At 38.9% G+C, this 27,298-nt stretch overlaps 2 protein-coding genes across 4 annotated transcripts in view; one reads left to right on the top strand and one right to left on the bottom strand.

Annotated features, from left to right (window-relative positions):
- The first annotated feature begins 3,226 nt into the window (after positions 1 to 3,226).
- On the top strand, positions 3,227 to 5,174 carry mrpl33 (mitochondrial ribosomal protein L33). The gene is made up of 4 exons (XM_062439931.1): positions 3,227 to 3,364; positions 3,745 to 3,763; positions 3,859 to 3,965; positions 5,037 to 5,174. Exons 1-4 carry the CDS (start codon positions 3,343 to 3,345, stop codon positions 5,084 to 5,086), a joined length of 198 nt encoding a protein of 65 aa, XP_062295915.1. The 5' UTR covers positions 3,227 to 3,342; the 3' UTR covers positions 5,087 to 5,174.
- A 120-nt stretch (positions 5,175 to 5,294) lies between these two features.
- The window catches only part of rbks (ribokinase), a 37,578-nt gene continuing 15,574 nt past the window's right edge, over positions 5,295 to 27,298 (bottom strand). For all 3 annotated transcript variants that reach the window (XM_062439929.1, XM_062439928.1, XM_062439930.1), the window contains 3 exons: positions 21,397 to 21,488; positions 14,114 to 14,302; positions 5,295 to 5,937 (listed from right to left, as the gene is read on the bottom strand). In XM_062439929.1, the coding sequence (XP_062295913.1) occupies positions 5,764 to 5,937; positions 14,114 to 14,302; positions 21,397 to 21,488 (455 nt within the window). In that variant the 3' untranslated portion in view covers positions 5,295 to 5,763. The remainder of the gene's footprint in view (positions 5,938 to 14,113; positions 14,303 to 21,396; positions 21,489 to 27,298) is intronic.

Here is a 27,298-nt window from a genome sequence, read left to right on the forward strand (position 1 = left end):
AGAATTTAAATGTCTTTTGTAAGGTCTGTAAAGGAGGGAATTTATCTGTTAAATCCTTCAGTTAAGCTCACATCCACCTCCTCATCAAAGGCCTGAGATTTTCCCCTGTCACACCAGTCACTTATTTCAGCGTCTCAATTGGCTCACACTGATTCTTTTGGGATAATCAGATTAAAGGACTGTATACACCTGTTCTAAACCCCTAAGAAATGATTCAATTCACCCAAAATCTACAGTGATGCTATACTTAATGTACAACCATACTGTAGAAAATGAGGCACTATTTTGGAATGATAAAAATAGTTAAGTGAAAAAAACAATCACTGTGCTTTTTGAGGGGACGATTGTGGTAGATAAACACTAATATGATACGCCCTGTCAACTAATTTAATAGTCCTTTGCAAAAATGCCCTACAGGATGATTTAACTCAATCAGAACACTGATGGTGGCTTTAAAGAAATGGTTTGACATTTTGAGAAAAGCAGTTATAGCCAGGAGATGGTTAGCTTAGCTTAACACAAAGACTGGAAACAAGGGGAAAGATCTAGCCTCATTAAACCCAAAGGTCAATTTGCTTTATTTTTACCAAACCCAAAGCGTAAAAACAACCAGGTGTGGTTTTGCGGGTTTTATGTGACTTCCTCGAGACTCCACTGGTTGCTTGGCAACCTTATGACAATGACAAGATTCCAGGAAGTCACTGTGACTGACTAAATATAAGGGTGGAATTGATTTAGTTTTTTTTCATCTAACTCTCTGCAAGAGCACGAATAAGCGTATTTCCTAAAATGTCGATATATCCCTTTGAGGGCTGGTGAATTTATTTTTACTCTAAGAAATATATGACCCCTTAAGTCTGCTCTTTTTTGTCTTGCCTAGATACACAAGGCCTTCTCAGACATGCAAGAAGAAAAGATTTCATGTTCACCATCCCCAGTCTACCCTCCTACTTAAATGACACCAGTGGTTTCTTGAATTGTATTTATAGTAGACAGTGTACCAGAGCCACACCTTGTGGATGGTGTTGTTTGATGTCTAACAGTGTTCATTTTTAAGACACAAAGGAATCTCCAGACTTCACATGATCCCGCCTAAATTAGTCCTTACAAAGAGCAATGTAGACAACGGTCTGAAACTCTGCAGTCATGTCTTCGCCTGCTTCATTTATTAACAATGTTGTGATGCTATGAGAAAGAGACACTGCTTCACTTCCAAAGTTTCATTACTGTTCATAACCTCAATTTCAAAACACCTCAACTTTACATTATCCTTACTAACAAAAACAATTATATGCACATAGCTGGAGAACCATTACTACTACTTGGCTTAAGGATACATCCTAGGATGTGCTGGGACACATCATAAGTGATGTTCCTGAGATCATCGGGTGTTTCGGGTCTCGCAGCATCAGACATTTTGACCTTCTGCCTTCAGGGAGGTGGTACAGGTCAATGAAAGCACGCACCAACAGACTCTTGAACAGTTTCTTTCCTAAAGCCATCTAGACTTTCAATAAACACACACAGTGACTCTGCAACCCAATTTTAAAAAAACTTCATTCATATATCTGTGCAATACAGTAAGAATAAAGGCATCTTATCTTATCTTATCTTACCCTCACTCAGGTGACCCAGCCAGGGTTGATCAGACCCTGACTTGTGTCCCAGCAGCATTGGCCCATGGTTCTGACCTAATGATCCAAAGCTACCTAGAGGCCTTCTCCTTCTCCGCAGCCTCTATGGGGGACTTTACGACTCTCCTTATGGCAGCTCCTGTGATGCCAAGAAGGGGTGTAGAGCTTGCACAATGAGCGACCAGCAAAGCCTCTACACCCTACCTCAGTGGGCTCACAGCGAGCTTTCCAGCCGTGAGTCCGGCACTGCTCCACCAGCTCTTAATACTTGGACCGCTTCTTTCCGTTTGCCTCTTTTATGTGGTTTTCCCAGGGGACAATCAGCTCTATTAGGAGCACCTACTTAGAGAAGGCAGATGTAAGCACCATGTCTGGCCTCAAGGAGGTCGCTGTGAAGTGGTCCTTTGCTCTTACCTTTGCTTTCTGTTTCAGTACCATTATGTCCCCATTGGCTTTTTGTTTTAATTCCTATTCTACAGCTTGATCATGTGTGTGTAGTACTTTATTCATGTATGTTAAATAGTGTATGAGCGACCAGCAAAAATATGGTTTTCTATTTTTTGTTTTCTTTTGATTAGCCAGTAAATCACTTTCACAAATTCCATTTTTTTTTGTATTGTACAAGATTGTCCTATTGTCTTACCAAAGCTTTTTCATGCCTGTATAATGTTGTCAGTAATCTTATGTAGAAAGTTTTAATTTAATTATGATTGTGGTATGCTTTTTAAAAAACGTTTTGAGATAACCCTCCCTCCCCCAAAACAATAACTAAAGGTTGGACAGATCACACTGAAATTTAACCTGCTGGTAGATTTGACCTGCAGGGTCATTTTCTGGTACAGGGTGTATAAACTATAACTTGGACATTTTTGTGTGTTGCTAAATAGACCTGTGCAGTGTACACTAATGATGTTAATGTTAATAAGAGAAATGTGACTCCATCATAAAGTCAGCTGAACACGTACAAGTACTCAGATCCTTTTCTTAAGTAAAAGTATCCACAATGTAAAATACTTAATTACTGGTAAATTTCAAATAAAAATCCTGCATTCAAAATTCTACTTATTTAAAAGTAAAGTATTATTACCAGTTACATTTAAATAAAGTACTAAAGTTAAAGTAATTCTGCAGAAAATTATAAGGCCATTTTCTGCATAATCAGTACTTTCACTTTAGTACTTTAAGTAGGCTTTTAATTGCATTTTTACTTCTTAATTATTTTACATTGTGGCATTTCCCCCCCTTATTCTTTATTGAACAGAATAGGCTTATATAATAGAATAAACAAGCAACCAGTCATTCCAGTCCAAAAATAAAAAGAGATATAAAGAAGGTAAAATCATTTCAACAGAAATAAAGTCAAATAAATAACTAAATAAATAAAAAGTAAAGGTATAAGTGACAGATATCTTCAATTAAAACATTCTATATAGATTTTGATATCAGATACATTTTTATTATTTTTTATACAGTTTAGAGACTCAAAATAATATGTTTTAATTTAAAAACAACTTAAATGATGGTTACATTGTTGTGTTGATACTTCAGTAAAGGATCTTACAACACTGCAGGTCACAGAACTTGACGGGTGACCAAATACGCTGTAACACCGGAAGTACTAACCTCTCAATGTGACTTACTGAAGCTAACGCAGCTAACACATTCATGCTGTAATATCTCGTTCAACAAGTGATTTAAAGACTACAAAATGTTCCTCACCACCGTTAACTGTGAGTATATTAATGTACACACACAAAGAGGGTGGTGCGTGCATATGTAAAGCTATCTCTAACGTACATTTAACAAGCAGTTTGCTTCGATAGCTAGATGCTAATGACGCTGTCTATCATTTTGCGTCTATTTATATTACGGTGTTTGTTTTTATCTAGTTATTCTGTTGCCTGTACTTACTTTATGTTTTATCTTTGTGTAACTGCTCCGCCATTGTCAAATATTGTCACGTTAGTTTCTATTAGTTCTATTCCGAGCTAGTAGCTAACTGTTAGCCTTCCCCTTGAAAATACAGTAGCACAGTATTAGCTCGCTAAGCTTCACTCTTGTTATCATGCCTCATTCATTTACACGTGTTCTCTTCTGTTTCATACTACAGTGGCCAAGGCTAAATCCAAGTAAGTCAAAAGTTGGTGATTTTATTAAAAAATGAAACGTTAAATACTTGAATGGTTGGTGGTTGATCAGTGATGTTGTTGACTTGCTCCTGCAGGACAGTGCTGGTGCAGATGATGAGTGCTGCAGGGACAGGTTATTTCTTCAACACTAAGAGGAACCGACTCACAGAGAAACTGGTACTGCGCAAACATGATCCAGTCGGTAAGATGTCCCTGATCAGCTGTGTTAGGGCCAAAGATGACAGATACACGTGGAAACTTTTTATTAATATGTATTGTAATAAAAGAAATAAAGTAATGACAAACCTGCTACCTGTAAATGTCATGATTAGTAGTGAGATTAAATAGCAACAGAAAACTGCACCTTTCAGGCTTATTTTATATCATAGGGCTGTTTAAAAATGGAAAACATGTTGACATGTCACAGTAGGAAAAGCATAGGTGTATCGAAGGCTGAATTCCATTTAGCTGTATATTACATACAATGATATACTGTTTGTACTGTGAATATTTGCATATTACTAGTCAATATCTTGTACACCATTTCTGAAACTCTATTCACATAGAATATATTTTTACATGTGTATTTATACCACCTGCTTTTTGTGGCAGTTTTTTTTACTTACTTGCATTCCTTGTATGTGCAACCTCATTTGCATTAAATCAGATTATGATACAGGGTCAGGTGTTGTTCAAGCTTGAATATAATAGAAGCACTGTTAATGTTATTAGTTACATACTGTATGTGCTTTTTTATTTTTACTGTCAAAATGTTTTCTGTGAAGAAAGCTTGTTATATCTAAACTTTTATACTGGTGTCATACTTGGGAAACCACCTAATTAGACCATTGAGATAGGGCTGCAATGATTAGTAGACTGACAGATAATGAATCCACAACTATTTTGATTATTGAGTAATCGTTAAATTCACTCAGTTTCTGCACCAAATAATTACCTCAGAAAATAATGAAGATGATCTTGAATGAATTGAAAGTCAGTATGCATCATAAACCTGGTATGAGCCAGTTGTAAGGGGATGTATTATGTTAATTTCTTCAACATTATGTCTCATCTGAAACTTGAATTGAGAATTGGGCCGTTAACGTTCTATATCACGTCAACTACAAGCAAGTCCCTATTGTGCCTCAAAGTGCATAACCAGTCATTGTCCTTAAGACTAAGCATGTAGTCCGTGTACTGTCTATACAAGTTATTTGTTTACTCTGTTCACACCCTGTGACCTACATTAACGACCTGCTTTCTGTCTTTGCAGTGAACAAGCACGTCCTGTTTTTTGAAAAGAGGAAGATCAGATCGATTTAACAATGCACAGAAACATGGACAACAAAAACCTGCAACGGTTTAAACAGACAATTTAACAGTCGTGCATTATACAAAGTGCTCTACTGAGTTGTTTTCAGAGGATTTCATCATGGATGTATCAAAAGGCCTCTATGCTCTGTTCCACGGCACCAGGTCATTGAAGATGGAAACCTTCATTACCACCTAAAAGAAGAAACTACCACTCATGTGTAGAAGAGATGTTATTTATTGGGACCACCACATCTGTCTTTGTCTGTGGGGGTCGTGGAATGACATAGTTATGGTGCTGCTCTAAACAGTATCACTGATTATGATTCATATAAGTGTTGCACAGCTTTTATTAAAACTGGGTAACTGTTCACAAACCACTTATGAAACATTGTCTACTTGAGGAAATTAAATAAATTAAGTCAATTATGGGTTGTATAAGTGCTGAGATGCTCGTCAGTCATTAATTTATAAAGAGTTGAGCTTCTGTGTTATCATTAGGCTTGTTGTCATATAGGCACGATACATATAATTATTATTCTGCTCTGCTTTATAAAAAATATATAATTTGTTCCATTTACAATTCTCAGTAGTTCCTGAAGGCAGCACATTTAATAAGACAGTTATGTTCCCAGTTCAGTCAGACCCATTCCAGTCTGGGTCCAGTACTAGGTGTCAGTTTGCTGCTCTCAGAACAGCTCAGCTGGTAGGTCCTTTTTGAAGGGATACGAGATCTGCGTCCCAATGGCCTGGACGCTCACTGCCGCCACTTGATTGGCTCTTCGGGCGCTCTCCTCCAGAGGCATTGTGGGATAATGAGCCATGTAAAATGCCAGTGCTCCAATAAAGCTGTCTCCAGCACCCTGAGGACAAAAAACAATATCACAGCGTTGCTTTATTAAATTTTACCTGAAGTGCAAAGAGTTCCACAGTGTAGCACAGAGCAGCCTCTCTATAAGCAAGATCATAATATATAAAATACAAGGGGGGTTAGATCTGGGGCTTCATGATATGGAGGTGACGTCAAACACACAAGCCCAAATGTGTTTTAAAATTAAAGTGTCATAGTGTTACGTGAATAGCACAGGAACATTGAACGTGAGGTTCATTTTGAAAATGGGTGATCTGTCAACAGTAGGGGGTGCTATGGCATTTGACAGTTGTTCCAAATCAAGTTTTGCTGCCTGAAGTCTCAACTAGTTTATAATGAGTTACTGAATTCTTGGCTATGTGTGAAAGTGTCTGTCAGCACTTTAATAGAAACATCTTTTTTATGAGTAATTACAAGCACATAGATCTCTTCATTACACCAACAGAATAATAATTAATGATATAATAATTCAAATAGACATGTTAAATTAGGTAGGATATTGTATGATTGTTATACAACACCCTTTAATATTAAGAAAAGCTGAATATTTTTTCAGAATTAAAATAAAATTAGGTGCATTGACATCTGTTCAAATGACTGCTGGATTTAAAATACCTGGCATTATGCTGTCTAATTGCCAAATAAAGGTTAAGGAACAAATAGTAAAAACTTTAGGCTTGTTAATAGTTTTTCAGAGTCAGTTTGGTAGTATATGAGTGCTTTGTTCATCAACCATCAGTGGTTTCAACCAGAACTGCCAACAGCTCTGGTTTTGGCTATCTGTATGAACAGATAAATCATCCTTTCCCCCTCCTCATCTATTGATAGAGATGGAATGTGCTGTCTACGCCCTGGAGGGGGGTTGGCTGGGACGGGACTCCAAAGAGGGGGGTGGAGGGAAGGAGGGGGGAGGAGGAGGGGGGGTCGCTGATGGGAAAAGGCACAATGGTATGTGGCGACACGCTCATGTTTAACCACAAACGGCCCCCCAACGCCGGTTCTCACAAGCCTGCTCCATTAGTCATCACTTTAGCTCTGAAAAGAGTTCATTGCACTCTCTCTTCTGAGCACCTCTGATGCCCCTCGCCTTCCCAACCCACCCCCTCCTCACCCTGCCAACCTCAGACTAACCCTTTTGTCTAGGTTTTGCCAGTGAACAGGCTGAGAGAGAAGGTTGTCAGTTGTGCGGGGATGAATCAGTGACACGGGGCAGAAAACATAAACCCTCACCCTGACCCAGGCCAGGGCAGAGGGAGCCATGCCGTGATTGACACGGCACTAGAAACAGAGAGGGCCAAACAAGGTCCACGATAGACAGGGCATGTGCGGGGGGGGGGGGGGTGCAAAAAGCAGATATTGTATTGTGTCTCCTGTTTATATCTTTTTTTGGCGTGACCAGCCAGATAACCGATAACAGCAACGCATGAAGAGAAAAAAAGTGCTTTTGATTTGAATTTTGAAAAGGGCAATATTTGCACCCCCACCCTCTGATCCTAGGAGTGCACAGCACCGGTGTCACTCCTGGACGGGAGAGATGCTGGAAAGAGTGAGATCAGAGCTCAAACATTTCACAGGCCTGGTGGATTTCCATGTTTAAACCCATGGTGTGTTTATGTCTCCTGTCTGGTAGCTGGGCTGGGCTACAATACAGTGAGGGTTTGGAAATAAGGCTTTGGTGATGCAGTCCCAACGGTTTGGCTCTGGCACGTCTCCCAGGTTGTACGTCATGGTTGAAACGATGATACCACTCTTGACTGGGGGTTGATGCTTGGGGACTGATGATCAAAGGAGTAGAGTACAGATATGGCAATAATGATAGAAAAAAGAACATCTTGGTCTTCATAGTCGTGACAATCAATCATTATTGCATCTTATCAGTTCTTTCTCCCTTTATGTTTTGAATTACCTGTTGATACTTAAGTAATCTATCCCCAAATCCCTGCCAAACATCCACCTTTGTCTACTCAGACTACAACAGGGTGCGGCTGGAACAAGTTTTAGAAGGTTAATACTAGTATTTAGGGCTTAACTTGGCATAAGGACAATTACACAATGAAACACAATAAATATTATTTTCAGGATTAAAAGACAGACAGTATTAACATTTGTAAAATATTTATAGAACTGAAATGTTTACTTTGAAACTCGTCTGCGTGAATAGATGTGGTAGGATATCTTTCTTTTCCTCATTAGAACGTCTGGAATTTCCAGCTGTGCATTTACTAAAACTTTAAATTTAAGTGTGTAATGTTCATATATCTAAATTCAAGAGTCCAGTATTCAATAAAGTTAATTTAACTAGTTGTTTTTGGACCTAAAATTCAAGTCAAGTCAACAAATCAAGTTGCTTTTTTGGATTGAAAGTTAGGCCTAAATTCATGATGACAATTTCACACTAGAACAGGCTACTGTTGATGAGCAACAGAGTCTGAATGCATTACATCAGCCCTCTGTCCTACTGCATTGCGTTCTGTCTACTATATGTCTGAAGCTCCCAACAAGAATGTCGAATTACCTCCTGGAAACTGTATTAAGGAGGGGAATTCAGACCATGAATATTTATATATATGGGTTTCAAAGTTAAAATTTAAACTTCAACAGTACTTAGTATTTAGTCAGTTGCTTATAAGATTCAAATCCTTGTGGCCTTTATTTGACATTCAAATCAGCCTCAGCTGTGCTTTGAGTTTAGCTTTAATTAGCGAATCTTAGCATGCTAACAGGCTAAGTTGGTGAAAAAACATTAACATGCTAGCTTTGTCACTGTGAGCATGTTAGCATACTGATAGTTTTACTATCATACTAGCATTATGTGTCATAGTAGTAGTTAGTATCATTGTAGCATATTGTTAGCATTTCCCTCAGTACAGCCTCACAAAGCTGTTAGTAATGTTAACTTATTTTTGCACGAGTTACGTCAAATACTTCTAATTACAAATGAGTAATCTCTACCCTCAAATGAAAACTTCTTGCTCTTTGAGTCACCCCCAAATGCTTGTTTTAGTGTACAGTAAATGGTAAGTAACCAAAAAACACACGTACTATCATAGAAAGAGAATTTCTGATGCTCGATGGCCCAATAATACAAAACTAATGGGACTATAAAAGTCATATAAGAGACCAAAAATGTCATTTTTATATGTTTGTCTTTTTCTACTGAGCCAACACATCTAAAAAAGTACCTTCTGCAAACTCATTGCACTACCTCATGTTTACCTATGCTGCTACTTTAAGGCTTTTATACTTGTGTACTTATGTGTATTTATATAAATCCTCTATCTTTTTGAAACTTTCTTAACATATTTGCTAAGTTTATCTTACATTCTTAGTAGTTAAGTTGGTTTAAATAGTTTATTCTGTAAATGAACTGAATTTCATTTAAGTGTATATGAGTATTGACAAATGATAACAAAGAAATCTTGATAATTACCGACACAAGACGTCACTCTTCCCCATCTAAACTTCAATTCAACTTCAAGTGACTGTACGAGCCACCATTCAACCTTTATGTGTCTTATTAACAACGTCTCCTTCCCTGAGACTGGCATGTGACGCTACTGGATCTACTGAATGAAGCTCAACGAGACTGACAAGCGTTGCCCCCTTCAGCCCCGCTGCCGCTGCCCTCGACACAGTTTAGTGAAGGTTAGATCTGGAGGCCTGTCAATCAAGTGACACAAGCGCTTGCCGCGGATGAGCTGTGATGCTCGTGCTGGTCGGCTTCGTCCAACGCTTCTTGACCTTCGTGCCATTTCTCTGCCTGTTCTCTGCTGGTGCTCATACTGAAGTTAGAAATTAGGATGGCAGATTTGTTTGTGATAAGCTCAACAAATTACCAAAGTATGATTTTGGAAGGTCTCTAGAGTTGGATGTGTTTTTAAAGTGATGATGCAATAAAAGTGAGCTATAGGACTTCTATGTTTTGCACGAATCAAACCATCTTCCTGGAACCTTTATTGTTTCGGTTTAGTTAAATTCAATCTATCAAAATCACGTTATTAATTTAGAACATTTAAAATAAAATGACGTCCGAATGAGTAAATTGTTCAATTTAACGCAACAAGCAAATCTATATAGATGTTGAAAGCTTTCCAATTTGCAGCTCTTTTGTATTTGGTCGGCTTTCACTGACAGAGATGTGACCTTTTTTTTCACGCTTCTGACAGCAGCATGAGTGGTGTGTTTGGAATAAATAGAAGAAGAAACTGAATAGTTAACACAAGCGGCAGTAACCGCCATGGCTGTACAGACAAACAAAGGAGCGCATACAGAAACTCAGTCCAAGTCCATCAACAGAAAATCCAAGGACAAAGAATACAGCAGCACCCACACGCTTTGATTGACAAGTGATCTTTGTAAAGTGCAGCGCAGAAGCACCACAGCAATGAGTGCTACGCAGCAAAGATATACAGGAACACAACACTTATAGAAAAAGCAGATATCAAATAGAGCTCCACACCAAGTCTTTCATGTTACAGAGTTTGCGGTGCTCACTGAACCTTTGGAACCTATGACTGTGTTTCTCACCCAGAGGCCTTCTGCGATCTTGATTCCCATATTGCTATGACAGATGGAGCTATGTGCAGTTAACTCCTGAAGCCTACCGCCTTTGTCAATGAAAGGCACCCTAGGGAGAGTAAAGACCAACTCAGGGGCAGCATTGACTCACAGTGGCTTCCACGTCCGGAAGCTTCCAGTATGACTTGCAAACAGCCGGGGACGACTCCTCCGAGGTAACGAGGGAGGAAGCTTCGGAGATTAAAAACACATTTAATTGGACCAATTAGACCTTTTAAATCTTTGATGCATCTGCAGTGATTTGTCTTCATCCTCTTTCACCCTTTTGTGTGCAACACTGATCTACATGACGATGCAACACACACTGGCAGAGGACCGGCCGAACATCTGGGTTGCTAAACAGCAGCTGCTGGAGCATGTGTGATCCATTAAAAGATGGTGATGTGGCAGTTTTCTCACTGTGTCATACTGACCCCAAAGTTTGCAGGGTTAAGGAATGCAGTGCTCAGGAGGTATTCCCTTACCTTTGGCTTCCAGGAAGGAATCGTGCCATTGGTCCTTACACGTCTCCAGTCATGAGAGAAGACTGGGAACAATTTGACTGTCCAGACCCACCGTACAGCTGTAATGTCTGGTTTAGACAGTACTGTCTACCTTTCGCCGTACACAGTGGACCTCCCGGAACAGTGGAAACTGAGGCCACCCACGTCCTGCTGGGGCAAAGAGGCACTGGGTGTGTGTTTGTGTGTGTACTGTAGCCTCATCTAACTGTCCACACAAAACAGCCAAGGCTCTGATCTCAGTGAGGGAAGCCTGCACTCAATTTAAGACAAAAGGGAGACATGGATAAAGGGGGAGCCACAGTAGATGAGAAGCTTTGCTTTGTTATTCATCCAGATTCATGACCCTGATTCAGACCATAATTGCTCATGCCATGTAAAATGTGTTATTCAGGCAGATGCAGGAGGAGCAGAAGGCTTCAGATGATGACAGAGTTACAGTCAGAGATAGGCTAAACGATTTCACCGCCATAATGTCACATCGTTAACAAAGCTAGATCGTTCAAAGGACACAAAGCGACTGAATGCTTCCAAATAAGAACAGTAAAAGTGGGATTCTTATCCAATCAGTAACACGTCATGCCACCAGTGTTGCCCAGCTGAGCGGTAGCTTAGCTAAAATAGCAAGAAACCGCAAGTGAGTCATTGTGATGATATCGAAGAATCACAGGCTGAAATACGGCCTCAAATCATAGTCTGATACTATTGACAATAGAGCAAATCCTAGAGCTGACAAGCTGGGAGCCAATCTTTCAAAGACATTTCTGTCATTACTTCTAGAGAAAGAAAAAAAAACAAAAAAACAATCAAAGCAGTAATAACATAAGAGGTAATCATAACTAACAGGCCTACGTTACCAGACAGGCTAAAAGAAGTGAATGATGATCTTGATAACAACCTGTTGTTTTTTTCCCTCTCTCCAGTAAAAAAAGAAAAGAAAAGGGCTTTACTGGAAGAGGGATTATGATGTCCAAAAGAGTTAAACACTCCAGAATTTATGGGCCCATCAAAGAACAGAAAGGGTGGGGTGTGTGTGTGTGTGTGCGGGGGGACATACAGCAGGCCCGACCACAGCAAGGCTGCGCAGCTTTCTGCTGACTGATGCAGGCCCAAGAGGTGAGTCATGGGAGAAGAGCGGAGGGGGGGTGTCGGGTAAATTCTTCTCTCCTGGGGGCTACTGGGAAGCAGGGAGAGTGAAGAGACGGTGAATAAGGGTTATATGTGTGTCTGCTTAGAAACGTGGGGGCACGGAGCAGGTCACACACCGTTTCCAGAAAGCGAGCCCTTTGTTCCGGAGATGCCAGAGTGACCTTGATTTATAAGCTGCAAACACACACACTCAAGTCTAACTTTTTACTACTTTTTGCTATGCTTTTTTTTCTCACTTTCAAAAGGTGTGATTTGGGTTTCATGTAAAACAATGACTACATGCTTACCGTTTGTTTAACCCGTTTTTACTACACTGCATGATGAACAGCTTTTTGGAAATTACAGCACAATAAAAGTTCCTAGGGGGGACTATTCGGTAAAAGAATCCATTACACAAACAATTAAAAGCCTTTAATTCAAGCATGGTGAGCACAAAGACATGATTAACACCTCTGTGTGATGACGTACTTGGTCGGTAGAACACAGTGCCCACAAAACCCTCAGAGGCAGGAAATGCAAACATCTAGCTGAGACTACTATGACGAAAACAAGCTACAGAGGCCGGTGTGAAATGAGTCAAGCATCGCTGGTCTCCTTTTAAAGATTAGAATCAGGAAGGGGGGGAGACAGACCATGGTCACCACATCCCTATGATCTTAAACCGTTCCACTTGAGCAACACACAGATCAGTAGCTCAGAGTAGCAACATGATGAATGTGCAGATTAAAGCGGTGCGTGACAAAGTTTTGTTATTGAAAAGCAGAGTGGAATCTGAGGATGTTCCGCTGTTATTACAGAAAAATACCAATTATGAGAGAAATTCCTTCCAGTTTTTGCATGACAATCAGGAGGTGGCACAACTACATAATTTTCCATTTTAGCGATTTTCCCTCTTACTAATATGGTTAGTGGCCTCACCTTCTCCTCAGCTATTACCTACTACTGAGATGGAAAAGATTGATTTCTGTAATAAAAATTCTTATCACTTAAAGGATGAAATTAAACCTTACATAATATCAAACAGTACAAATTATGAAAAGGAATGTAGAAGATATTATCTGGCCCTCAGAAATGAAACAATTAGCTTATTTTCTGGATTACATAATTAGAAGTTGAGTAACTTTGGAATTAGATGAAGGCGCCACCTTGAGCTCTGAGCGACTGTGACTGACCCTTTCACTATTTTCTTTTTTCATTTTAAGGTTAAATTAATAATCAAATAATTTAAAACAAACAGTTAAGAAATGAATCTGAGGCTCAGGCTGCACAGTGTTGATTTGAGTTAAAATCAGCATGCTAATGTGGTCACAACGATAATACCAATACGCTGATGATAACATTATTTACATTGGGAATATTAGTTAATGATGCAGTTATTTAGTCTTTCATCAAAGTTTTGGACAAACTGAAATGTTTCACTTGATGATTTGGATTAGATGAAAAGCTAAATCACCAAAAATTACAATTCATCCCGAGGGGAACATTTCATTTCTGAACCACATTTCATGGAAATCCATCCAATAGTTATCTTGACATCTCACCCATAACCACAAATGTCAATCTCAATGTGGCTCTAGAGGAAAAGTCTGGGCCATAAATATCTGTATAAAATGTAGTAGCGTAACAAAATAGTGATAGTTACTTATATATATAAAGCTAAAAATGCTAAACCTTTGGTTCAAGCTTTATAATATAAGCCTATTCATATTTATATATAAGGCTAAACATGTAAACCTTCTTTGGTTCAATCTTTTACAATGTATTTTTTCCTGATATATCTTTTTTATACATATCACTGGAAATTAAACATCTTTGGATTTTGGGATGTTGGTAGAACAAAACAAGCATTAGATTTTTTGGAATTTTATAGACTACATAATTAATTGACTAATTGAAGACATAATTGTCACATTATATATAGTATATATAGTATATCCTTACTGTAGTGTCCACTGCTGTGGTTGCCGTAGTTGGAACATGTTTTGAGATAGACTCCTTCTCCTTGAGCACCACGCAGCCTTGGGGTCCCAAAGTAATGATGACTGACCCACAGCCTCGCTTCAGCAGCTCCTGCCCGGCGCGATGTGCCTCCTCCACATTAGTTACTGAGGAACCTGTGAGCAGCTCAGCCTGGATGGACACAGCAGGACAAAAATGCAGGGTTACTGATCATATATAATCATATACCCGAGACACTCTTCATATACAAAACGTAGGATGATCATGGGATACTATTTCTTTCACATTTTTGTCTAAACCAGTGTCTTTTTTATCTTTCAACTGGGGGCCAAGTTAATCAGAGGTTAGGAATTAAAATTAAAGATACGACAAAACCAGCAGCGGTGTGGGATACTAGGAGTATAAATAAAGACCTGCATTATGGAAATTCCCCAAGGCCGAAACCCTGTACCACTGACTGTGTGTGACATGCAAGATATCGAAGCAATGGCTTGAGTCTTTTTTGCCTTTGAAAATAAAATCTAATAAAAAATAAAAGCTCTAATGAACACGGTTAAATATATCACAATCATTTACTATGTCTAAGGAACCCTAATTAGTAGTCCATTACGACTCTATTGCTTACTTGCTATAGTTTACTGTTTCGTATTAACAGTTCTGGTGTGAGTCATTTCTAATTACACACTGACCGTGGTCAGCCAGACTCATAAAACAAACACAGTCTGTTAAGGATTTGCTGGATTCGTCAGCAGTCTGTGGGCCAAAGACTTTCAAAGAGAATATCCTCTGACTGCTCTGCTTCATCTGGCTCCAAAATGACTAAACAGTGACAAAGCAGGACTCAACAGCTGATGTTTGAGGAACGTCAAGGAAACTCTGAACCACAGCAGTTCTTCCGCAATAAAGGGGCATCCTTAAAAAAGAAGGTAGACAATATTATTGTCTGGAGATTAAAGGTAATTGTGCAGCAGTTTCTGTGAGATTAAATAGTATCAGGTATCTAAAATGATGTCTTTACTATTCATACTCATTTTTACTGACTGACTGAAATGACTTGATCAGACCTGAAAGCCACCCACAAAATCAGTTTTTAGGGTTAATCAAATTCTTATTACAGTATTTTACAATTAATTTGGGTCAGACAACAAAATTTCAATGTGCTAAACTCCTAACTGAAAGAACCAAATTCATACCTTTAAACACAAAATACTGCATACGTATGAATGCAAAGTGAAAAACACAAAGTCACATGTTCAGTCCTCAGAATACAGACACCTGATAAACAGACACATCAGCACATTTATTGGTAAGCGTACAGATCACTGATCTTTGCAACGTGTCTATTTGAGTGTGGATTGTGGTTTAATACAGTATTATTGTGACTTACTGTATTTTAGATCATTTTAGTAAATTTTCATGATTGAAATATTCAAGGTTTAGTGTCCTGAATAGAAAGAAAATGTGTGAAAAAGTTTACTTTGGAAAACTGACTCCTGTATAAATTTCACATTTTTTATCATCACTATGAGTAAAATCTTGAAGAATCCATCATTGCGGACTGTTTTGAGGAGAATTGAGTAACAGTTTGACAGCATTATTTGATGATGACAATTTTAGTTTGAAATGCAACAATTAAAATTCAGTGATGAACACAAACAATAACACTCTGATGAACTGAAACTGAAATGATACAATCAGATAAAATATTCTGATATTGAGGCCAATTTTGTGTTTTTTGAGTTTCTCAAATTGAAAGTCTGTTGTGCTAATTGAGTGAAAGAAATTGTTTAATACTGTCATGATTCATTTTTACTATCTGAACATTTATCTTACCGATTTTGTTTTTTTTGTTTTTCTTTTCCCCTCTACCTATTTTTGTTTTAACACAAAAATAGATATACAGACAAAACCCACTCACACACACACACTATCACACGCATCTAATTTAACTCTCAAATGTACATTTTGTCTTTTATTTATTAATGCTTTTTGCTCTCTATTTTGTCTCCTGTCTTATTTTGAAATTCCTTTGATACTGATTGTACACTCTCACACTCTCAGTATTTTTTGTCACTTAGTGTCACATTAATATTGTATTAGTGTTATTGTACTAATTTAAAAAAAAGATTATACTAAAACAGAAACACACTAAATGACCTGCTATGAATTAATAATAAATTAAGTACTGCAGAAAAACATTTTTTAAAATATCTTAGTTTATTCACAAAACCGCATGTAGAAAAAATGTGTGTGTTGTGTTAAAAAATCCTGTTATGTGACTAATTAAAAATCAAAGTGATTCCATATGTGATCCTTGTTAAAGAGATGAAGCACCGTGATTTCTATTTTAAGTTGGACTTCCTCTTTACAGTTTGGATAACATAGGAGCATAAAAAATATCATTGTTACTCTATGCTGCTATAAAAGTGTGTGAGATCCCTTTCAGATTGCCGAATGATAAAAATGGTGGGTCCATTTTTGCACGTGAGCTCGTCAGGTGGACATCAAAGATAATTCCCCTCTCTATGAAGCACTTCAGCGGACTATGTGGGCTGAGGATCAAAGAGTTCCTGCACTTTGTCAGCCTTAAAACCCCCCTCTATAACCTCCTCCTCTCTCCCTCTCTCAGCCTGAGCATGGTACAGTGAGACCACACACACACACACACACACACACACACACACACACACACACACCTGTACACCGTGTATGCAAGCTAACCCCACAGGGGAGGGTCAAGACACGGCTGACACCGGTGCTGAATGAGGGTCTGACGATCTGATCCTTCTCGCTTTTTGTGATCTGTCAAAGTGAACAATGACCTTGGACAGTTCAAAAATAAACCGCGGAGTGTATCGGTGCTTTTAGAGCCCGCAGCCACCCTGGTGCTTTCGGATGCCAAAAGAGAAAAAGAGCCGTTTTTGTTAGTCATCAGCTTCACACCAGGGCAGGGAATCAATCTACCTCCCTCTGTGTACAAGAATATGAGAAAGTTGAATTACGTCTCTCTCTCTCTCTCAGTATGTGTGTGTGTGTGTGTGAGTGTGTGTGAGTGTGCTTGTATGCATCATACGCACACAAGTGGGTGCCTTTTAAAAAAAAAACATATGCAGTATTATACTGTTCATTTGGTGGGTGTCCTTCCAAGAATATGTATATTTAGAGACATCGCCGAGGGGTGGAAATAATGAGCTGTCATTACGGTAATTTTGTGTATTTATACTTATAACATGCAGTTTTCAATTTTCCTTTACCCATAGTTCAGATTTAAAATGTATGCCATGAGTTATTATTTCAGCAAATCCCACTCTTTTTATTTTATATTTGTATATTCTAAGTTTCTTCTCTTGAATTAGTTGGTCAAGTACATTAATATATTGACTGAAGCTATTTAAATTTACATTTATTACTGTATTCTATTACTATATTTCCTGACCTTTTCATGTCCTCATTAGCATCACACCATATATTGTTTGAATAGGAAAATGAGGCAAAAGTACTGGTATTTTTTAAAATGTTGATGACATAAATGGACACTCGAGCAAGCATCTGGTTCAAACCTCAGTACAAATAATGTGAAACTACATAAAAAATTATAGTATTTTCAAATATTTAGAGGTTCACAACTATATGCATAACAGAGCTTAAGAGTTTCAGTGAGGAATGCAGCAGAAACATTAGATCATAAGACATGTACATTTGATTTATACCTACTTTAGTGAATAATTAAATGTATTTAAAAACTAAAGCATGTGTATTGCAAAGGTAAAAAATGTGACTTTAAAAAAATATTGATATCGAGAAATATTCAGTGATTAATTGTTGTGATGAGGCATTATAAACATGGTATGTAGTGTTGTTATTTTGCCTTTGGCTGGTGAGGTTCATAGATACAGACAATTCCAGTTCCAATACTTCTATATAAAAATACTTAATTACAACTAAAAATCCTGCATTTAAAATCCTACTAAAATAAGTACATTAAGAAAAGTATTATCAGATACTTACATAAAATATTAAAAGTAAAAAAATATTTTGTTTTCCACAAAATTGGCCCTTGACCACTATGCAAGTATTATGATTAATTGACATAATTATATTATTAACATAATATAATATAATAATATTATGTATTTATTATTACAAAAAAGTTCTAATATACATTTTACATTCTTTTTTTGTGTGACATACTCTTAAAATGTTAATGATTTTTATTATTATTATTATTATTATTTTTGGACCAGAAACGGCTATTGAACTGAAACCATATTTGCAGTTTTAAAACATTTAAACCAAAGTCTGCTCACGAGAAGCCCAGAAAAATCAAGGTCTACTGCTTCGATAAAATGTACACATTCAAAAGCTTTTATTATTGGTGACTGTATGACTAGAAACAAGACCTATGTGTATCCACTCAGGGTCAAATACTATATTTACTATACTTCATCACACACAAGAACTTGTGCAGCTGGCTTGTTGACTGAAAACTGGGTAAATGACAACAGTAAAGAACACACTGTATTTGACATGCAGTATTACACTTTTAAAGTCCACTTACGTAAAGCTACTTATTTGCAGTAACAACAGTTGCAGACAACAATGTACTGAATTTGAAATTTGAGTCTTTAATATTTAATCATAGACTGAAAAATGTCACTTTAAACTGTTTATCATTAAAACAAATGCTATAAAAGTGCTGGTACCTGTGTGGGATATTTATTTTGCTCTTTCCACCTCTGCACACTGCATAATATATAACATGACTGTACCTCCATGACCTGACACTCTTTAAAAAGAAGAAAAAGACATGTTGTGCTTTCGTCAACTCTCCCTTTCATGTTCCCACACCTGGCTACAGCATCTCTCCGCCCTGCATCACCACATCAAATAGTTGCTCCAGGGCAAACTCACATCCACTTTATCCCCAAGGGGGCGGCTGACTCAGCCAAAGAGCACATCTGTCCTATTGTTTTTATTACGATTCCCATCTATCCCTGCCCCGTCGCTCATCTGTCATCACCTGACAGTCAAGACGTGAGGTGCCATGACACTCGTTTTTACCGTAAAAGTGTGGAGAGATATGTACTCCCCTCTTCATACCAGAGAGTTTCCATGTATTGCTAAAGGCTACAGTGGTGCTATTGATGTGCTGATGAGGGTCATGACCCAGGAGGTAAAGTTGAGTCACTTTGAAAAGCTGTGTGTATGTGTGGGTGCTCATAACATCTCAGACCTCTGATCTTTTCCTTTCACACGAGGAGAAATATTTTCTTCTACCTTTTCATAACTTAGGACCACACAAGTCTTCTACTGTTACTAAGTGTTGATTGAACATATTTAAAGTGTACTATGTGTTGATTTTAACAATCCTGAGTTGACTATCTGCTAAACCCCTCCTTCAAACAATAAGTCCAATTATAGCTTAGCAACTGTAACTTAGCACAGCCGGCCCACCTCTCTTAACCGTGAGTTATCTGCTATACTGTAAGCTGTAATCATTAGCATTTACCATTAATTAGCTTACATTGGTAACTGGCCTTATATAAGGAGTATATAAATAACTGACTACATTAGTTTGTATGATTAGCGGTTTAATTAACAAAGCCTCGTTCACAGCTAGCACATCCACTGTGATACTTCCACAATGTGTGAAAAACAGTCATGGATGCTATCATAGTTTAGGCTAATATTAGCAACTCTGTCCCTGTTTGGGTTGTTTAAGCTACAGCAACCTCAGCCGTCTTTACTTGAGATAGCATTATATTATGAAATATACTGTTTGCAACTACGAACAAGCTAAATAATTTTTTCTTTATCACTTATATGGCTAACTAACTTTACAATGAAATACATGCTCTACATGCATCATCATCTACTGAGGATGGTCACTTTTTGTGTGGGACATGAGCTTGAATCTTATTTTAAATGGGCTGGAAACATTAAAAAGCCAGTTGGAGACAGCCTGTTCAAAGAACTCATGGAGCTAAAGTTAGCTTAATTAGCTAGTTAGTTACAGCCGATAAAAATCTGCTGGTGAGTCATTTCAGAAAGAAAAAGTTTCAATTTCCTTTTGCATACTTTTTAATGTGTGTACACATATGAGAACAGCAGTTATTGTGTGATCCATTAATTCTGCTGTGATAAATACTGTGAGATACACTGTCTAGTCACTTTATTAGGTACACCTGGCTGGTACCGGGTTTGACCCCCTTTTGCCTTCAGCACTGTCCTTATTCTTTGTGGAAGAGATAAACAAGGTGCTGGAAACATTCCTCAGAGATTTTGGTCCATATTGACATGATATGCAGATTTGTTGGCTGCAGGTTCATGATGCAAATCTCCTGTTCCACCACATCCCAAATGAGGGCATTTGAGTACAGTGAACTCATTGTCATGTTTAAGAAACCAGTTTTAGATGATTTGAGCTTTGTGACATGGTGTGTTATCCTGCTGGAAGTAGCCACTAGAAGACAGGTACACTGTGGTCATAAAGGGATAGGCATGGTCAGCAACAATACTCAGGTCAATACTAGGCTGTACGATGCTCAGTTGGTACTAAGGGGCCCAAAGGGTGCCAAGAAAAATCCCCCACACCATTACACCACCACCAGTCTGAACGGTTGATACAAGGTAGGATGGATCCATTCTTTCAAAATCTGACCCCACCATCCGAACGTTGCTGTTGAAATCAAGACTCATCAGACCAGGCAACGTTTTTCCTATCTTCTGTTGTCCAAATTTGGTGAACCTCTGTGAATGGTAGCTTCAATTTCTTGTCGTTTGTTGACAGTGGCACCTGGTCTGGTCTTCTGCTGCTGTAACATATCATGTTGTACGTTCAGAGATGCTCTTCCTCGGTTGTAAAGAGCGGTTATTTGAGTTACTGTTGCATTTCTATCAGTTTGAACCAGTCTTGCCAGTCTTCTCTGACCTCTGGCATCAACAAGGCATTTTCACCTAGAGAACTGCCGCTCACTGGATATTTTCTCTCTTTCGGACCATTCTCTGTAAACTCTAGTGGTGGCTATGCGTGAAAATCCCATCCCAGATCAAAAGTTAATGAAATACTCGAACCAGCTTGTCTGGCACCAACAAGTCACTTAAATCACCTTTCTTACCCATTCTGACGCTTAGTTTGAACTTCAGCAGATTGTCTTGACTATGTCTTGAGTTGCTGCCACATAATTTGCTGATTAAATACTTGTGTTAACAAGCAATTGAACAGGTGTACCTAATAAAGTGTGTGTGCGTGTGTGATTCATTACCTCAGACTCATTACAGCAAAATACATCAGAGACTCTGTAGAAATCTGGATCCAAGTCAGGAATGGCCGGCGCTGGGTTGAATATCGTCTTCACTGCAACGAGAAAGCAGACGGTAATCCATTTTTATTGACCGTGGTGTCAAACAGTATAATGTACAGGTCACTCAGGATAACACGCAGGGGTGAAAAATATAATTGTTCTAAATAATGCACCCAGTTATAGCTGTCAGCTCGCTCTTTTAGGGACACATTTTCTCAATGTCCCCCAGTGACACATTTTACAATTGTGTGATGCTTTTTTTTTTTTTCCTCCATTTGCTAAGCTTCACTGTCAAGGTCTGGCATTACCTTAATTAAGCTTTCAATGGGAACAAAGGGTAGTGGGCTACCGCTGGGGATTGCTCTTGCAGGCAAAGCTCAAGTGGATAAGCTTCTATAAAAAGACACCTTTTAAACGATTAAATTAGCATTCCCCAGAAAAGATCGCAGCAGTAAAAAAAAAAAGGCTGCTGGAAACATCCCGCAGCTGTAACCCCTGCATTTCCAGGATCGTATGTGTGGAAAAAAAGACTCAGCATGAGGTATATAACCCTATATATGTGTGTCAGTGTGTGGGTGAGATGAGTTGTGACCCTTTCTGTGTGTGTTAAGGAGCGCAAGAGAGGGCGAGAGAGAGAGAGAGCGAGAGAGAGAGAAAGAGCAAGAGTGTTTGTCAGAAGTAATCCTCTGTACGTGTTGCACATCACTCTCTGATGCATATTCATGAGCGGCAAGCTTTAATGCATCTAATACCATGATTTCTGTGTATGTGTGAGGATAAGCCCAGCTGGACGACGCGATTAATTCCGATATCTCTGTGTACAAAATAAAGCCTCATGCAAGTGTGTGTACGTGTGTGTGTGTGTAAGAGAGAGAGAGAGAGAGAGAGAGAGAGAGAGAGAGAGAGAGAGAGAGAGAGAGAGGGAGAGAGAGAGAGAGAGAGAGAGGGAGAGAGAGAAGGAAATATATGTTTAGCGTTGGTGACATCAAAGTCTGTTGTGTAAAAGTGTGTGCCTACTTTCTGTGTGTGTGTGTGTGTGTGTGTGTGTGTGTGTGTGTGTGTGTGTGTGTGTGTGTGTGTGTGTGTGTGTGTGTGTGTGTGTGTGTGTGTTTGCGTGGGCCCGAGAGCATCTGCGTGGGTTTGCGCAGGGCTTTGGCCACCTGGCGCTTTGAGGTGGATGCTGCGTTGCTCGCTAGTGAAAGTGGAAATAATGTCTCCCTTTTTCTCAACACACACACTCATACCGTACTGTATGTATAACCACATGAGCCAAGGCCATGTTGCAAAAAAAAAAAAAAAAAAAGTGACACTAGTCTCTTCCTGTCTCTGTCAACTGAATTTCACCTCAGTTTTAATCAATTTGGTTTCCAAGACAAGTGCGAGATGTCGATGTCTCCGTTCTGCATAAAAAGAGGCTTCTTCTATTTTTTCCCTTGCCTTTTCCTCAGCCTTCTGTATCTGCTTCTCATCTCCTCTTTTAATTTTCAAATGCTATTCCTACTTTGAGTGCTCACAGACAATTTAATTGTATGTCAATTTAGATTTTAATATTTAACATATACACACATAAAGAGAGCAGAGGCCAAGTGCTCTTCAAATTTCCCCAGCAGTGACTGTGAAGAACATTGAATTGCTCTTGAAGATGAAAAAGATGGTCAGAAAAAAAAAAAAAAATTGTCTCTCTCCGGCAACGCAAGCATTTCATTACATAACATTAAAAGCTTTTACTCAGTCTGCGAGTAAATAGAAATGGAAATCTATTGGAATTTTCAAATGTTATGCCTTATTATATCTGGATCTAAAAGAAGAAACAGATAGTGATAGGATGGCATACTTGATGTTTTGAGTAGTACAGCTATCGTATCGTTACCTTGATTACATTCATATTTGTGAAATGACTGGAATAGTGTTTTATTTGTATAACTTCTGGTTTATTGTCAATAGGTGTAATCAATTTATTTCTATTACCTTCACCTTGATGAAGACACTGGTTGGCTTTTCTCAAACATTAAATTAAATTATGCCTAAAGGCTCCTCCTCTCTCCTCCTCCCTTTTCTTCCAGCAGCAGAATCATTTTGACTCTTTTGACTTTTTCTTCTTGACACAACTACTTCCTGTGTGCAACACGACGGATGCCTATTAAGGTGAGACTGTCTGAAAATGTGTGACGGTATATTCATTTACAACATTTTATTGTGTTGAACCACAATAAAAGACACAATACAAAAGGCAGCCAGGAAAAGCTTATGATAGTAGGTCAGCCTGCCTTTAGTGTGCCAGTTCTTTACAGGTATAAACACTTTTGCCTTTAAATGTGGTCAAAAAATGCACCACGCAACCTACTTGATTGATGCAAAAAAAAAAAAGCAATACAATGTGCTTCACACAATATAAAAAACACAAAAAGAAATAAGAGCATTAAAACAAAGGGAGATTAGAAGATGAATCAAATCAATCGTGCATTAAATGACAATTAACAGGCAACAGCAGGTGAGTGATACAGAAAAGGTTTCTAGCAAAAACCCTCAACTATTTTTCTCTCTTCTGTACAACTGTACTGTCAATAAACAATCTTGAATCTTCAATAAGAGAAAGTTTCTTTCCTCAGAAGCTCAAATACACACTGAACCCTGTGCTGATTATGTAAGCTTGATAATGTTGTTAATTGCGGTAACATATGTGAACTACTTAGTGGCATTAATAGACATCCATCAGTCACAACATCTTTTTGAGGTGAAGCGCTAACCGCATATGCTATGTAAATAAGATTAATGGTGAACAGGCTTACTCATGCTGTTGTCTTACACAGAGTATTGTCAATAACTGTATTATTGTTTGCCGTTGTGGACTACACTGTAGAATAAGTATAATTTTTATCTTCCGCTATCTGTTCCCGTATCTGCCATCTGTGGCGTGACCACAGTGTTTGTCACTTCGGTGCTGATGATGTCAAATGCATGCGCTCATGAAGTATACATGCAATAAGCAACTGGGACACTGCTGAGGATGGAAGCTTATCAATATGCGCACATGAGCAGCTTGTGTGAGATCCGTCATACACTGATGCATGAAGGAATCCGCCTCGTTGATGCAAGGAGCCGCTACTGTAGACGTCACATTAACCAGAGTGTCAATCTCAGGTTGCTTTGTTTTGCTGTCCAGGTGTTAGAGAAACCACACAAATACACTCAGGCACATCAACAAATATACACACGCACACACACACACACACACACAGCTGCTGGGACAGATGTGGTAATACTGGGCTGTGTGCGTACTGAGTCATGTCTGGCAGGAGTGTGTGTGTGTGTGCGTGTGTGTGTGTGTCATGACTCTGGGCTTTTTTGCTCGGAGGTTCAAAGTCTGGTCGCATATGTGCTGGAAGAGTCGGCCAAGAACGCTGGGAGAAACGTTTTATAAAGTACAAAAATACAATTTGTTGCTGTGGTCGATTTGAGAGGGAAAGGTGGATGGAAAACAAGGGCAGAGGGAGCTGGAGAAAGGCCGAGATCACTCACACACTTTTACATGCATGAACATGCACGTGCATGCACATACACACACACAGACACACACACACACAAAAGAAATGAGTCATCAGTGAGTATGTGAAAGGGCTTTAAGAGGCTCTAATTGCATCTGGTGAGAAATATAAAAGCGGCTTCTTGCTCAAACAAGGAGAGGGCGGGAGGATGAGGATGGAGGGAGGGGGTACGGGGTGAAGACGGAAGAAGAAAGAAAGAGTGAAACTACACAACTCCTACCATTTCCTCACTTCTCAGAATTACCTCCATCAACTTCTGGATCTTAAATAGTAAGAAGGCAATAAAATGACGTATACATTAGTGTTTTCTTCTCAAATGATTACACGGGAGGAGAATAAACTCTTCTCAATAGGTTATCTTGATAAGTGTCAAGAGCTGGCATCCGCAGTATGTGTGGCTTGATGGTGACATTTGCGTAATTTGAGCGGCGCCTCACCCCCGCGTCATTAAATCCTCACCGCAAAACCCATTAACACCCATTCTCTCCAGAGAACTCAATTTACGCAACGCTGTGGCGCGGCACCGTCGAGGTGGCATCTTTGCCAAGTGTCGACGTTCGCTTTGCATCTCTCCTGCCACATGCCGAGCCTAATCCCGCGGTACGGTCGACGCGGCGGGGAGGGAAGGAGGGTGGCGTTCGGCGAGGCCATCTGGGTATCCCATCTGCAACACAGTTATGGCTGCGACTCTTTGGTTCTGGCAGCCTGTAGCGAGCGATTACCGGCGACAGGCCCTGATGACAGGGGCGAGAGGCTCCCCAGACATCTCGAATGACGTGGAGGGCTTCTAATAATAGGATGCTGTTCGAGATGACTAGCTCGGTAACCTGGTTATCAGGAAAAGGTGGAACGAGGAAGGGACGGAGGGAGAGGGTGGTGGTTAAAAAACAAGGCTTCGTTGTTTATGCAGGACTACAAGCATTCTGTTGGGTTTCTAGGAATGCATGTACAAATATGGTGGTCGATAAAGAACAAACATTCATCTAAATACATTTCCATTTAAAGTTTGTCCACTTCCCACTCTTTATTTGATAAAGTGATAGGAGTTCGTGGGAAGCCTCTCTCTGTAGCAATACAAATGTAGAATACAAACAGAAAAGCCTAATGACTGTATTCTATCTGACAAAATGGTATTATGACAGTGAGGTCAGAGTGTATAAATCACTGATAAACGAATAGATTAATAAAAGAGACAGAGAAGATCAATGATCTCGAAGTATTCTGCTGAAGAGCTGCTAATGTGGCCATAAGTGGTAATTACCGGATCCTCTCGAGTCAGTTGCTTTAAACTTGTCTTTAAGGCTTGCGTATCCTTGGAACAAACTAATATCTTCTGACTACGTCTGAAGGCAAAAGCGCTCTGCTGTTCCTGTCTCCTAACCTTGTAGATGATACCATAACATTGTGTTACACTTGTTTGTACACACACAAAGTGATGAAGCAGTTGTGTTAAGAGTGAAAAAAGAAAGTAGCTCCAGCTTAATTTCACACTTACACACACCTGGATGATGGATGTGTGAGTGGGTGTGCTTGTTGAATTGTCCGTAGTTACAACATTCTCTTTGGTTGAAGTGTACTGATGCCTTTAGACCACTGCCAGAATGCGAGTGGGGGAGACAAAACACATGTCTACTGCTGAATGTGTCTGCAACTTGTTGTAACTTTGAGATAAGATCTGTGTGTATCTGTGAAATGATAGAGTAGCACACATGGAGTCATACAGTCAGCAAACTGACCCAGTGAAGTCAAGTTGGCTAACATTAGCCACCATAAATTACTGGTCACACAAAATGTAGTTTGCTTTCTCACGGAAAATGCAGAGTGAGCTCTATTTGAACTCACAGCAGCAAAAATGGATTCTAATCGTTTTCTATAGCTGGAAAAAAGTATCCATATAAACATAGATAGATAGATAGATAGATAGATAGATAGATAGATAGATAGATAGATAGATAGATAGATAGATAGATAGATAGATAGATAGATAGATAGATAGATAGATAGATAAGACATATTTTGGCTGATATGTAAATAAACATAATCTTCCTTTTCATTGCTGTCAAACTGTTGGTTTGCACCCATAAGAGTGTCTGTTTTCTACTCTTACCTTGGCCTGAGCTGCTCTTTTAGACCTCATTGATTGGCTAGATTAATGAACTTGCTTCCGTCCTGTTAAATGGTCCTCCAGTATTTAATGAACACAGCAGGGCCATGCATGAAAATAAAGACTGAATCAATGTGTCTAGCCATATATACTAAGCTTACAGATAAACAGCAGAGAAATGTTATGTAACAGTGTCTTCATAATATATGTATAC

The sequence above is a fragment of the Scomber scombrus genome, chromosome 19, assembly GCF_963691925.1.
Source record: "Scomber scombrus chromosome 19, fScoSco1.1, whole genome shotgun sequence".
NCBI lineage: Eukaryota > Metazoa > Chordata > Actinopteri > Scombriformes > Scombridae > Scomber > Scomber scombrus.

Excerpts from the sequence above, each read along its gene's own strand:
- mrpl33 (XM_062439931.1), top strand. The coding sequence starts at position 3,343 with ATGTTCCTCACCACCGTTAACT. Across the intron at positions 3,966-5,036 it reads GCGCAAACATGATCCAGTCG|TGAACAAGCACGTCCTGTTT; the intron begins GTAAGATGTCCC and ends CTGTCTTTGCAG.